At 49.3% G+C, this 13,923-nt stretch overlaps 1 protein-coding gene across 22 annotated transcripts in view; it reads left to right on the top strand.

The window, feature by feature from the left end:
* LOC129483539 (voltage-dependent L-type calcium channel subunit alpha-1C) overlaps window positions 1-13,923 on the top strand; it is a 630,682-nt gene that overhangs the window by 380,185 nt on the left and 236,574 nt on the right. For all 22 annotated transcript variants that reach the window (XM_055281126.2, XM_055281127.2, XM_063639851.1 and 19 more), the window contains exon 4: window positions 9,529-9,668. In XM_055281126.2, the coding sequence (XP_055137101.1) occupies window positions 9,529-9,668 (140 nt within the window). The remainder of the gene's footprint in view (window positions 1-9,528; window positions 9,669-13,923) is intronic.

The following is a 13,923-nucleotide window of genomic DNA, read 5'->3' as shown; positions in this document are numbered from 1 at the left end:
TCTGGGCCGGGGCAGGGAAGTGAAGAGCCCAAGAGGCGTGCACAGGGCTAGCGTCAGACAATGAGGCAGCTTTCGGCACCCTGGATCTGAGCACCCACACCCACGTGCTGGGGCAGAGAGGAAGGCAGGCCCACACCCACGTGCTGGGGCAGAGAGGAAGGCAGGCCCACACCCATGTGCTGGGGCAGGGAGGAAGGCATACACGCAAGAAACTGATAGGCAAATAAGCCATTTCAACTTGACATCGTGGGCAAGTACAGAGAAACAGATAAGTTTAAGAAGGGTTTTTGTTTGTTTGTTTGTTTGTTTTTTAACTGCGCTACTGTAAAACCAATGAAACTAGCATGCTTTTTAATTCACCCAGCCTCAGTTGCTGCTTGCCCTCAATAAATAGATGCATTGTTCTCTTCAAGGCTGCTTTGCTGGTAGGCTATTACTGGTTTTCCCTGTCCTTCTGCTTTACAAGAATGTCCTGAGTGTAAGCCCAGACCATTTGGAGCAGCAGGCACCTTCTAGCCTTCTAGAAGGCCCTCAGCAGGACCTGCCCGCAGGACTGTGAAATCACAGCATTGCCCCACCTCCCTGCCCAGCCCTTCTTCCCAATCTAGGCGCGCCCTGTGCATCTGTCCGCTGCCCCACTACAAAAGGCTGTGCTGTCAAACATTTAAGATCCAAAAGAATGCTTCTTTTTTTTGTTGTGGTAAAATATATATAACACAATTTACCATTCTAACCATTTTTAAGTGTGAAATTCAGTGGCATTAATCACACCCACAATGTTGTGCAACCATCACCACCATTTCCGAAGTTTTTCATCTCCTCAAACAGGAACTCTGTACCTGTTAAGCAGTAATTCCCATTCCTCCCTCCCCCAGCCCCTCGTAACCTGTACCCTACCGTGTGTCTCTGTGAATTTGCCTACTCCAGATCTTTCATGTAAGTGGGATCATACGGTATTTGTCCTATTGTGTCTGGCTTCTTTTGCTTAGCACAGTGTTTTCACAGCTCGTCCATGCTGTAGCATGTGTGGGAATGTGTAGGCACCACATTTTGTTTATCCATTTCTGTCAGTGGAAGGAAGGCTTCTTCATGGCTGAATCTCAGGCATAGGTGGAGATCCCAGGAGGAGGAGGCCTTCAGTGTGGGAGGCCTGCTCCCCACCCCTCCAGCCATACCTGGCAAGCAGGCTTTTACCTGCCCAGCAGCTCCTGTTGGGCACAGTAACCCAGGGGTTTCAGACAGTCCATGGATGGAGACGGCCGTGCTTCAGCAGAAGGAATGCCAGACCAGCCATGGAGAAACCCTCATGCCCCTCACACAGGCGAGACGTGTGTCCTTGAATCAACTCCCTCACCTCCGTATCCCAAGGAGTTTGGGATGGGTGTCCTGGTTTTTCTCCCAGCCTGTTACATTCTCCAAATCATTGATGTCCTAAGACGGCAATGCGGCAAGTGGTGCAAAGCGCTGCAGCTCTCAGGAAGTATTTGTGGTGTGCTGGATGAATACGTGGGAGAAGAATGAGGTAGTGAGATCGAAGGGGTTGTGCTTCCTTCGTCTCTCAGACAGAGAATAGGCAGGAACTGCATGTAGAGTCAGGCTGATTAGTATTCAAATTCTGAAACAACCTGAGATACAACGTGCTGCTTAAGGTATTATTATTGTGTGTCTTTTGCACCTTGTACTGAGATGGAATTGCGTAACTGGGCTTCTCATCAATTCTGTTTGGTGGAGAATTCTTGCTGGCTTCCATAAGTACATTTACATAAATCTAGGTGGGCACACACAGCCTGTCTTGGTATGAGTTCTCACACCCTGGGTCTGTCACCTAGTGGATGTAGCCATACAGTGTTCAGCACAGGTGGGTGGGCATCCCCCAGATCTACTGTGCACATGGGAATAGACACTTCAGTCTCTCCAGACTGTCCTGGTCCCAAGTGATCTACCCTGGCATGGCTTCTGCTCACAAGGCGTCTGTGTTCCTCTAAAGCACAAATATTAATAATCTCATTAATGGAGGGTGTTTTATTATAAAGTCTGTTTGTATTCATGGTGATCCTCAGAACAACGAGGAGAGGAAGTAAAGAAGAGGAGCACTTTATTCTGTCCCATGTCCTAAAATCTCGCTGTGCCTTCAGCAGAAATGCACACAAACCAGGGCCTGGCGGTCTCCCTCGCCATAGCATCTTGGAGGGATTTTGGAAGTTAGCTACCGCCTTGGAAGTGGTATTCAAAGTTCCAAGAAAAATGAAAAAAACACTGATCCCTCTTCTCAAATCTCATGGAGAACGCAGCACATAAAGGCAGTAAAAGTCTTCCGGACTGGTCAGTAATAGGTAGCTGCTACTGCTTTTTGTGTGTATTCTCTGTCCACACTCTGTCATATTGGCTCCCTGGACCCTGTTCAACTGTGTTAGGACCCTTGGACACTCAGCATGTGGGATTATGGCATTGCTCTGGTTCAAGAGGGGATAGGGAGTCGAAGCCTCCTTACTTAGCCTTCCCCTTGTCTGTACCTGTCCCGAAGCCCTCTGTGGAGGCCTAGAGCTCTTTGCAGCACTGTAATTTTCTTAAGTCCCTTTGCACATGAGAAAATAGACCCAGAGAAGTAGAGTGACGTGTCCAAGGACATGCAGCCAATTGATGCCAGAATCGAAATTATTACCATCATTCAAAGACTGCTCATCAGTAAAGACTCATCATCATTATTCTCATTCTTGAGTCTTTGTCCTCAAGAAGCTTATAATGTAGTTGAAAAGAGTGCTAATATATACATGAGAAGATAAATGGAAAACTGGGATAGCCTGTATACATCAGTGTCTAATTAGCTCCACAAGTGTTTAGAAGCCATCATGATCCCTGGAACTGGGGCTCTCTCTCCACTGACCACTTCTAAGTATTTCAGACATGAGTGTGGCCATGGACCCCCAGTTGCCAGTAGGAGATCTAAGAAATGAACAGGGAGAGAAGGAAGAAAGGGAGAAGAAGATGGAAATAGGAAGCAAAGGAAAAGTGGAATTGAAGAGAAAGTGATAGAAAGGAAGAAGACAGGAGCTATCTATGGGCAAAGTCATCAGCCTGCCTCAAGGCTGGCAGGGATCCACCCACTGTCGGAGGAGCAGGGTCCTCCAGGAGCACCGGGGAATCCCTTCCAGCCTGTATTAGGCCATTGTTGCACTGCTATGAAGAACTGCCTGAGACTGGGTAATGTACAAGAAAAGAGGTTTAATTGGCTCATGGTTCTGTGGGCTGTACAGGAAGCATAGTGCCATCTGCTTCTGCGGAGGCCTCAGGAAGCTTCCAATCATGTCAGAAGGCACAGGGGGAGCAGGCACATCACATGGTGAGAACAGAGCAAGAGAGAGAACGGAGCAGGGAGGTGCCACACATTTTTAAATGATCAGATCTGACAGGAATGCAGAGAGCTCACTTATCACCAAGGGAATGGGCTAAGCCATTCACGAGGGATCCATCCCCATCACCCAAACACCTCCAACCCTAAGGATTACAATTGAACATGAGATCTAGGTGAGGTTATGCTCAAACGATATTCTGCTCTTTCCTTCTCCCAAATCTCATGTCCTCATGTTGCAAAATACAATCATCCCTTCTCAATGGTTCCCCCAAAGTCTTAAGTCATTCAGCATTAACTCAAAAGTCCAAAGACTCATCTGAAGTAGCAGGGCTGGAGGGCCTGGCAGGAGCAAGATGGAAGGCAAATCCCTTCCACCTATGTATGGGTCTGTAAAATCAAAAGCAAGTTAGTTACTTACAAGATACAATGGGAATATAGGCATTGGGTAAACTTTCCTGTTCTAAAAGGGAGAAATTGGTCAAAAGAAAGAGGTCACAGTCCCCAGGCAAGTTCAAAACCCAGTAGGGCAGTCATTAAAGAGCCAGAATGATCTGCTTTGATTCCGTGTCCCACATCCAGGGCACACTGGTGTGAGGGGTGGACTCCCAAGGCCTTGGTGGGTACAGCCCATTTGCAGCTTTGAAAGTGGGTGCTTCCATGCTATTGGTCTGGGGTTCATTCTCTCTTCTGCAGTTGTTCACGCCTCCTCTACACTATCCAACCTTAACACTGAACAGTAGGAATGGGAGTCTTCATCTATTCCACTTGGCTTCCGAAGTTTCCCAGTTCCCAAGATCACCAAAAGGGCCGGTTTGCATGCTGAAAATTTGGTGCTTTCTCAATGAGCTCTGTGACCACCCAGGATTCAGGAGGGCTCACAGGCCTCTGGCTTCAGAATTCAGGCATGAGGAGGGCCGCAGAATTGTATATTCATGGAACCAGAGGCACTTGGGGCATCCACGAGAACAGTCTTTGACCAATTTTTTCTTTTCTTCACTCCATTCATACTCGCCCTTAGATATTTCTATGACAGCACAACATATGTTTTGAAGGAATTAACCAAGCTGTTTTGCTTGTTTATGTTTTTTGTTGTTTTTTTTTTTTAAAGTAATTCTAGAAGGGCAGTCATGCCTCTAAGGTCAGAGTGAATAACACTGCTTGTTGCAACATTTAGTCAGCACACGCACACACACACTGCACACACATGCTACACAGTGACCGTATCCCAGATTTTTCAACAATAGGCAGCTGTCCTTCTCTGGATTCCTGTTCAGACCCCTTCTTACTGGCTTCCTGGGCCCTTCTAGTTCTATCTCAGGCCCTTAAACAATCAGGCATGAGGATTGTGAAACCGGACATGTCTCTGGGGATAAGTGGGACCAGTGAACTGCGTTTCTCCAGTACCCCGGCGGGCGAGATGGGATGAACGGACCTTTGGCTTGAAAGTCAGAAAGTCTGGTTTCCTGTTCTCTGTGCATTTCTCCCTGGCTTCAGTATCTTGTCAGTATCCTAATTTTTCAGGTGAGGAGGTTAATTAGATAACCTTTAAGTTTCTTTCTCTCCCAGACTTTATGATTTTAAGAGAGGTCCTGTAACTTCTGCTTGAGATAAATTCGCATAATGTGAAGGGGCTTTCTTGGGGATGAGGTTTCTGATGGGATGCACATCCTGATGGGGGTTTGTAGTGGCTGTTCCGTACTGATTTGGAGCCCAGCCTCTGCCCTTTTCTCTTTAATCTGCACACTCTCCTCTTTCAGCCATCTCCTGCAAGATGAACTCTGCTCTGGGCCCCACCTCTGTAGGTCTGATCCCCAATATCTCCAATTCAGCAAGTTCATAACTGATGTCTCTACCTTCCTCCAAAACCCCTCTTCCTCTTCTTGAAGTCCCCTGCTGCAGTGAGAGGCATCACCATCCACACAGTCACCCAATTTAGAAACCTCAGGGAGGGGGCATTGCACATCTCTGCACTGCCTCTTCCCTCAACCCCTACGTACAACCAGAAAACAAAGCACATGCTTTCTCCTCTCAGATCCACCTACGTCTCACCAATCCCACTGTCTCTACCTTGGCTCCAGCCTCCATGATCTCTGCATGGGTCACTCCCCTACCCTTAACCCCATCACTCATTCTCCAGCCAGTGCCAGATTGCAGGGCATATCTCACCAGGTCATTCCCATTCTCCTCAGAATGGAATCCAACCATCCAGGCATAGCCACAAATTTCCTGGTCATCTTGCTCCTGCCGGCCCTCCAGCCCTGCTACTTCATCACCCTCACTCCAGCCAAATCAAATGTTTGCATAGCAGAGCTGTCCATACGTCCCATCTTCCTAGTTCACTCTCCACCTGCAATGCCTGACCCCCTCCACATTCCCTACTCCCTACCTCCAGCCCCTAACCTTCTTCACCTGGACAACTTTTCATCCTTCGAGATTCAGCTTGAAGATTCTTACTTTGGGAAGTCCATCCATAGCCAGCTGTGCTTGCCTGCAGAATGCCATGTCCTAATTGTATTGGAATCATCTGTCCATTTGCCCTGCATTGTACCAGTACATCCTTGAGGTCTGTTTCTGAGACTTTTTTTCTCAAGTCTCCAAGCACCCAACACTTACGTAAACATGTTTATGAATGCTCGAGTTAAAGTTGGATTGAATGATCACTGTCAGGTGGGACAGGTCCCTCTGGGTCTCCACATGTTCTATGCCAGGATGCAGGACAAATGTTACATGGCATGGATCAAAGAATAGGCTTTTTTGGGAAAATTTGCCAAGGCCAAAGGTCAACAAGAGAAGTCACATCCCCCAACCCTTCCATCTCAAAAAGCGATATGCCAGGTCCAGGATGCTGCTGGCCCTGCAGTAAGCCTGTACCCAAGTGGAGGGCCCTCACCACACCCCACAACCCATGGCCCTCTCTTTTTATAGGGCAATTAAGCAAGAAAAAGCCTGTCAATGAGGGAATAAGCAGACTGCTTGGTACCAGGCGGTCTGGACTAGAGGTGCCAGTTGTTCATAGGAGTTGTCTGGGAATGCCAGTTTCCCAGCATATAGGGCCCTCCGAGCCTTCAGGATATTGCTGCTCTCTCTGCCAGGGGGAAGAGGGGCTCTGTGCTTGAGTGCTACCTCTTCTGGAGGGCTCATTATCTAGACAACACAGAGGGAGATACAGGGTCACTTTTTGACAGTGCAACTCGTTGTGCCACACTGATCATGAATGACTAAGGGGACAGATGGGTGGATGGATGGGTGGGTAAGTGGGTGGATGGTGGGTGAGTGGATGAGTAGATGGATGATCAGATAGATGAATGAGTGGCTGAATGGATGAATGGGTAGATGGATAGATGGATGGATAAATGTATAGGTAGGTGGATGCATGGATGGATATATGTAGGTGGGTGGATGGATGGATGGATGGGTAGGTGGTTGGATAGATGGATAGTTGAATAAATGGATAGGTGGGTGGATGGATGGATGGGTGAGTGGGTGAATGTATAGATGGGTGGTTGGATGGTGGTTGAGTGTATATATGTATGTATGTGTGTGTGTGGGTGGGTGGATGGATGGATGGATGGGTGGATGGATAGGTGGGTGGGTGGATGGATGAGTGGGTGGTTGGATGGATAGAAGAATGTGTGAGTGGATGGGTGGGTGTGCAGACTGACAGATGGATGGGTGCATCAGTGGGTGGATGGATGGACGGATGGATGGATGGGCAGGTAGGTGAATGGGTGGCTGAATGGATGAGTGGATAGTGCATAGGTGGGTGAATGGATGGATGGATGAACGGGTGAGTGGCTGGCTGGATAGGTGGTGAGTGGGTGGGTAGGTGGATAGATGAATGGATGGGTGATGGGTGGAAAGATAGATGAATGGATGGGTGAATGGGTGAATAGATGGATTGATGGGTGGATGGACAGGTGAGTGAATGGATGGGTGAATGGATGGATGAATGGATGAGTAGTGAGTGGGTGGGAGGGTGGGTCAATTGATGAATGGATGGGTGAGTGCATGGAAAGATGGATGAATAGATGCGTGAATGGGCACATGGATGGATGGATGGATGAATTGGTGGGTGGGTGGATGGATGGATGGGTGGGCAGGTGAATGAAAGTGTGAAAGCAACTAGCACCTATGAAAGCACCTGACACCTAATGGATACCCAACTTGTGTATTTCCCTTTCGTTTTCTTGCTTTCCCATCTCAGCTTCAACTTTCTGGGAATATAGAAAGAGGTGACCCTGTCATCTAGTGGCAGACATGAAAGCTCTGAACCATCATGGGTTGGGGATGAGGAGACGGGCTGAGTGGCTGTGTGACAGCTCCACTGTTCCCATTCCCACAAACATCCTCAGGTTCCCCTGTGCTGTGTTGTCTCATATTTTCTCCTTCAACATTGCCCTCATGTACATTTTAACCCAACATCACCTGACTTTAAAAGATTGGAGCTTCCCACGTACTGTGATTTGTTCCTGGTTCACAACCCCAAGGCAGCTGCCTCCCTAAACCAATTTTATGGCACAAAAATGGGCAGGAAGAGAAGGACGAATCTGCCTCTGAGATGCTGATTAAGTCTGACCCCTGCACTCCTTTCCCACTGCCGCTGCGTGATCTGGGCCTTCATCAGCATATGAGCTGGTGGTTCTTCCGGGTACCTCAGAAACACCTAGAAATTGTCTACAATGCGCATTTCCAAGCTTCATAGCCAGAAGATCTGTTTCAGTAGGTCTGGGTAGGGCCCAGCATTCTACAATTTTTAATTTTGCATCCTCAAACTGCTTCACAGTGAGGCTAGCACTCCCTACATGCGCAGGGGATTGTGATGGAGTGAATGGGAGCCCAGGGTACTGATACGGCCTGATGGCTCCCTGCAGAGCTTTCCATCTGGCCCCACTCCCGATGGCCCTGCCTTGGAGGACCCTCCCAGCTGGCCAGGCAGGAGGAGGTGGGCCTTTGTGGGCAACACCCCTCCTCCAGAATGTGGGTGAGCCTGGAGCACCCCCTCACCACTGCTCCCACATGCACAAACCAGAGCTCCCTCTGACTCGCAGAGGAGGGGAAAATGGGTCTAGGGGTTCTGAGCCAAGTGCCCACTTGGGGCTGTGGACAGGCCCGCCCGACTCTGGAGGGCCTGTGCCCGAATGCAATGTGGACAGGTGTTTCGTGGTTCCAGTGAGGGATGGCTGAGGCTTCTGCAGAGGCGAGCAGTGGAGCATGAAGGCATCCAGGCAGCCTTTGCCTGGTGGGGGCCATTAAGGCTCTGCACTTGGGATGGGGGTGTGGGAGAAAGCAATTAGTGGCGAGGGAAGTACGTGAATCAGCACAGAGTCGGCTCGCTCTAATTGAGCCAACAAGTTTGTCCTGTTTGCTCTGGGCTCCCAGGGATGGGAGCTGCATCCTTAAATGCAAAGCCCTTCTTCAAGGTGGCAGGGGAGGAAGAAGACTGTCTTCTGCCCCTCGAGGAAAGAGAGGGGCTCTTTCCATTCTCCACCCCCACCCAGTGCCTGCCTCCATCCTCAAAATGCTGATTTTCTCTGCTGAAATGTTTGATGTCTTTGGACAGAAGGTTTTATTTTCTCAAGAAAGAGGTTTCACGTTTCTGGATCGGTGTATGTGAGCAGGTTGCCTCTGTCTGGGCTGCTCTTAAGGGATCTTCACTGTCTCCATTTCTTTGTGGCTGCATTTTTGCTCTGTCATTTGGAGGAACTCAGCTAGTACCCTCCCAAGACCAAGTCTGCTGTCTTCAGGGCTTGTTCCTGCAGAATTGGAGCACGGTTTTCCAGGAGCTGTGCTTTATCCCCTTCTCTTTTGGCCCTGACATTGTTTCCCTTTAGATGGAGACATTATGAATTCTCTTCTGGGAGGGCACAATAAAATGTCAACTGATTAACTGAATAAAATATTTCAAAAAATATGAAATTTTTCCACTAGTCTAATATTTACATGTTAATGGGGGAACTTTGATGCCAAAAAATAAATCCTGTAATCCCCAGTAGCTTGGTGCTCTCATGGTAGAGCAGGTTGTGGAGTTGCTAATGTGGCCTGGGTGTCCCCACTTGGTTCCCCCACAGAGGGGGCAGCATTGTCTTCCACCTACTTGTGACATCTGCTGGTTCCAAACTTTCCAAATCCCCAAACTAATGACTTATTTTTCTCTGTTTTCTATTTTTGTTTCCTAGGAACGAGTGGAATATCTCTTTCTCATAATTTTTACGGTGGAAGCGTTTTTAAAAGTCATCGCCTATGGACTCCTCTTTCACCCCAATGCCTACCTCCGCAACGGCTGGAACCTACTAGATTTTATAATTGTGGTTGTGGGGTAAGTATCACTGCCTGTCTCTTTCCCTTTATCTTACCAGTGTTGCAGAACTTTTCCTTAAGTTAGCTGAAGACAGGGTCGTTGTCATACGGCCACAAAGATTTAGGCTCGCAGATGATCTAGAGAGTGAGAAAAATGAGATTTAGTTTGCTAAAAGGAACAGAAAGGGAAAGAGAGACTCAGCAAGTGAGAGAATGTGCTTCCTGCCCATGGGCTTCCCACCTCGCAGGTTGAATCCAAGGTTCTACCCAGGAAAAGGAGGGGTCAGGCTTCTCCCTGCTGCAGTCGGTGGCGTGAACTTCTGTGGTTCCACCCCAGTGTCCACTCCTCCCAGTGTGCAGGCTGGCTGGAGTTTCTCTGGGGACACCTCCCCACCTCGCTGTCTCACCAGTACATCCCTCTTCTTCCTTCTGTATTCTCTCTTTTCAATTTGGTCCTAACTGTGCTGGGCTTCAGGCAAGAAGAAAGGATCCGTGAAAATCACTTTGAATTCAGACTTCCCCAGAGGGACAGGGGCTATGACCCAAGAGCACCCCTCTCCACCACTCCCACACAGGCGGTTGGACCTGAGTGCTCCTGATGGAACCCAGGCTGCTCTGTGCCGCTATAGGATATCCCCCTGCTTGAGGACTTCCGTGTCATCTCAGACCACATCTGGCCCCGCAGTTCCTCTGACAGTTTCCCCGCTGTATCACTGAGCACGTTTGGGGCAGCTCGTCCGTGAGCATGCAGTCTGCGGGTGTGGGGTGAGGGTGGGGCGCACACAGGCTGTGCCTGTGCTCTGGACTGGTACAGAGGCCTCATCCCCATTCTCACTCTACAGGGGGCCTGGTTCTGTGGCCCCAGGAAACCAGACTGCTCAAGGCAGGTGGGTGAGAAGGAAACAGGGAACTATGAAAGGCAAAGATGACAGGTAACCAAACCCCAATCAAATGCAGCTTCCCCCAGACACTCTGCTCCACTGTAGCATAAGATAAGGTAGAGTCAGTCTAGGCTTTCAAAACAGCAATGCAAAGAATCTTAAATAAAACGTAGATGAGATCTCCTTATAAATAAGTTAGTAACCGCACGAAAAGAATCTCCATAAATTATTTGTACCTAATAGGCCTACATACACTGGTGAAGTGTAAGTTATTAAAATGCGGGTGAGGTCGGGCGCGGTGGCTCATGCCTGTAATCCCAGCACTTTGGGAGGCCAAGGCAGGTGGATCACGAGGTCAGGAGATCGAGACCATCCTGGCTGACACGGTGAAACCCCTTCTCTACTAAAAATACAAAAACTTAGCCGGGCGAGGTGGTGGGCACCTGTAGACCCAGCTACTCGGGAGGCTGAGGCAGGAGAGTGGTGTGAACCTAGGAGGCAGAGCTTGCAGTGAGCCAAGATCATGCCACTGCACTCCAGTCTGGGGGACAGAGCGAGACTCCATCTCAAAAAAAAAAAAAAAAAAAAAAAAAGCAGGTGATGAAGTTCCATCAACACATCTGTCTTGTAATAGGAGGGAGCCGACTGCAGCAGATTTTACCTCAAGAAGCCGGTTCCTTTGGGCTAATCCCTTGTTACTCTGAGCCCAGTGAGTGCTCAAGTGGCCGCCGCCTTGGACTCTGCCTCTCTTGAAGTCCTGGCAGTCTGCAGAGTCAAGGTCAGAATGTTAGGAGCTCTTTATCCCAGAGGCCTATTTTTGGAGGATCCTTTTGTGCCATCCAGGAGGAGACACAGCCATTGTGGACGTCTCCAGAGCACCCGCCGTTCACCATCTTGTGAGAGTGCCTGGTCTTTACTGCGGGAAATAACGCAGGAGGACATGGAGATCATTTGCAAGTTATTTCCTCGTCTCTGGCCATCTGGATGGCTCATAGGTTGCTTGGAACCACGCTAGGGTTGTTGTTGTCATTGTTGTCGTTGCCTTATTTTGCCTGGCCAATGAATGACGCACTTTGGCCACATGAACCTCAGGAATATTTGAGTGAGACGAGGTGCACTAAGGTTATTAGCATCATTAGCCAGGTCTAGCTCTGGCTCGTAGCACTCGGGGTGTGCATGCAGCTATAGGAGAGATTTTGCTGCTTCTGCTCATGCCAGAATAAACAAAGAGTGGCTAAACGCACGCCTTGAATAACTCAGTAAACCATAGCAAAAGTCCTTAAGGTGGACTTAGTCCTTAAGGTGGGTTGTTCCAAATGACCCTGAATCCTTTTTAGAATTTGGCATCTTTCTCAAGGCCTCAATCTGCTGGGAGCCTTTTGCACATGCATAGAAAAGAGCCTTGGGAATGATGAGAGCAGATGCTTCTGGGACCAGTGGAGGGATGAGGGTGACTTGCAGGGACAAATTTTGTTTAGGCAAAATTTTGGAATTTTGAAGTGAGTTGGAGTTGATTATATGTGCTTTGCCCCATATGTGGTCTTAATTAAATCATGAGTCGGGGGAGCAGAGACAAGAAATACAGGGTGAGTAGGCACCAAACAGGAGTCCTGGGAGGGAGGGGCCCTGCCTGGTTTGACAGGGAGGCAGTGCAGTGGTGCATCTCTGGCCCACGCCTGGTGCCTCGCCTGCAGCCTGTCTGGACCTGGCTTCATCCCTTAGACTCCTGCCCACAACCACAGGGGGCCAGGCTTTTTTGTGGGGTCAGCCCAGATTCCAGTCACACCTCCCTAGGGCCTAGGCTGATGAAGAGAGGGAGGCATCCAGTTGTGTGCTCCTGTTTCTAAGCCACAGAGGTTATGACGCCAGCAGTTGCCCAGCTTGTGGCTGGTCTTGCACTGGGACATATTTGGCATCTAGTCTCTCTTCTCCTAAGGGCTCTTCATCCTGTCTAAATCAGCCCATCCTTGTAACAATCCTCCATCGCTGGAGGGTGCAGCTTACCACCTCTCTTCAGCTCACCTCCTTTTTCTGCTTCCTTTGCAATATTAAATGGGTAGCCCTTTGCTTCCCTGTGTCTCTTGGAAAGTATCTGCTATCCTTGGCCCCTCCTCTGTAGCTGTAGAGGGAGGTTTCTTCTGGCCTCCTACAAAGCTAGGGGAGCCTAACTCGCCCTAGAGAAAGGTGGACCTGCTTGCCTACTGCCTGAGTGCCAGGCTGAGAGCCTCATCTCTGCATTGCTATTCTGATGGCACATGACACATGGCATTTCTTTCCTTCCTAAAGCAGAAGCCTCTTGGTGATGGGATTGCTGAATAAACACGGAGAGACTGTGGCGACCTCAGATCCACCTGCCCCTACCCAGGGACCATGGAATCCTCAGGGGATCCTCAGGAGGTTCCATGCCAGCTAGTGAGGCTTTGTTGCATCCCTACCTCCCTAGCAGGGTGGAGGCCCTGCCTTTCCCATTCTCTGGGCCTCACGATCATTCTACAGCCTCATAGTCCTTTTCTTCCAAAAGGTCCACTGCCTGGCTACAGATCTGCCAAACACACCTCCCAGAGCAATCCTTCGGCCAGGCATCCACGTCAGAGCCCAACCCTTAGGGACCAGTGGGCACCAAGCAGTGGTTTTGCCTTTAGAACGTCTGATTGAGGAGAAATACACCAGCCACTCCTACACCTATGTTTGAATTTTCTACCCTTTCAGAATTAAAAGCAGATAATAAAGAGTCTCAACTTGAGGCGGGAGTTACAGGCAAGTTGTCTAACCTCCACTCCCTTCACTGAATAGCACTTTGTGAACAGCTTTTACTCCGATAAGCATATTGCTTTCTTGCAGGAAATACTGGCAACAAAATCTGCTTTGCATTTGGAACGTTGTTTGACAAATTTGCAAACTGGTCATCACTTCCTCAGGTTTCAGTGGTCTAGGCTTCAGTGGAAAGAACATTTCCCTTGCGGAGAAAGCAGCCCACTCCCCCATCCTGGCCTCTTCTGCCTGGGATTCAAGGCCTCACCAGCTCACATAGGGAGCCATCAAGTTGCCAGGCTGAGAGACACTGCAGATACAGCCTGGACAGGGTTCTCAAACTTCATTCGGCTGCAGAACCCACTGTTGAGGGTCTCGTTCAGAGGTCCAAGACACAGACCAGATAGAAGGGAAGCTCGTCTGGACTAGAGGAGCCAGAACGCCAGTCACTCAGCCAGTCAGTGCCTGGGGGCCTCCATGGAGCGTTTCTAGACCAATCCCCTCATGGCTCAGCCCTGGCTGGCCCTGAACTTCTGCTAATGCGTCTGGCTAATCCCCCAGCTGCAGCTTCCCATTTCTAGATCCAGTTACCTGGGGCATAAGTCACTTAAGAGCTCAAGCCTATTGCTCCTGAATGAAAGC

This window comes from Symphalangus syndactylus, chromosome 5 (assembly GCF_028878055.3).
Source record: "Symphalangus syndactylus isolate Jambi chromosome 5, NHGRI_mSymSyn1-v2.1_pri, whole genome shotgun sequence".
Taxonomy (NCBI): Eukaryota; Metazoa; Chordata; class Mammalia; order Primates; family Hylobatidae; genus Symphalangus; species Symphalangus syndactylus.
The sequence above is the reverse complement of the archived record's forward strand: the minus strand, read 5'-3'. Positions and strand labels throughout refer to the sequence as shown.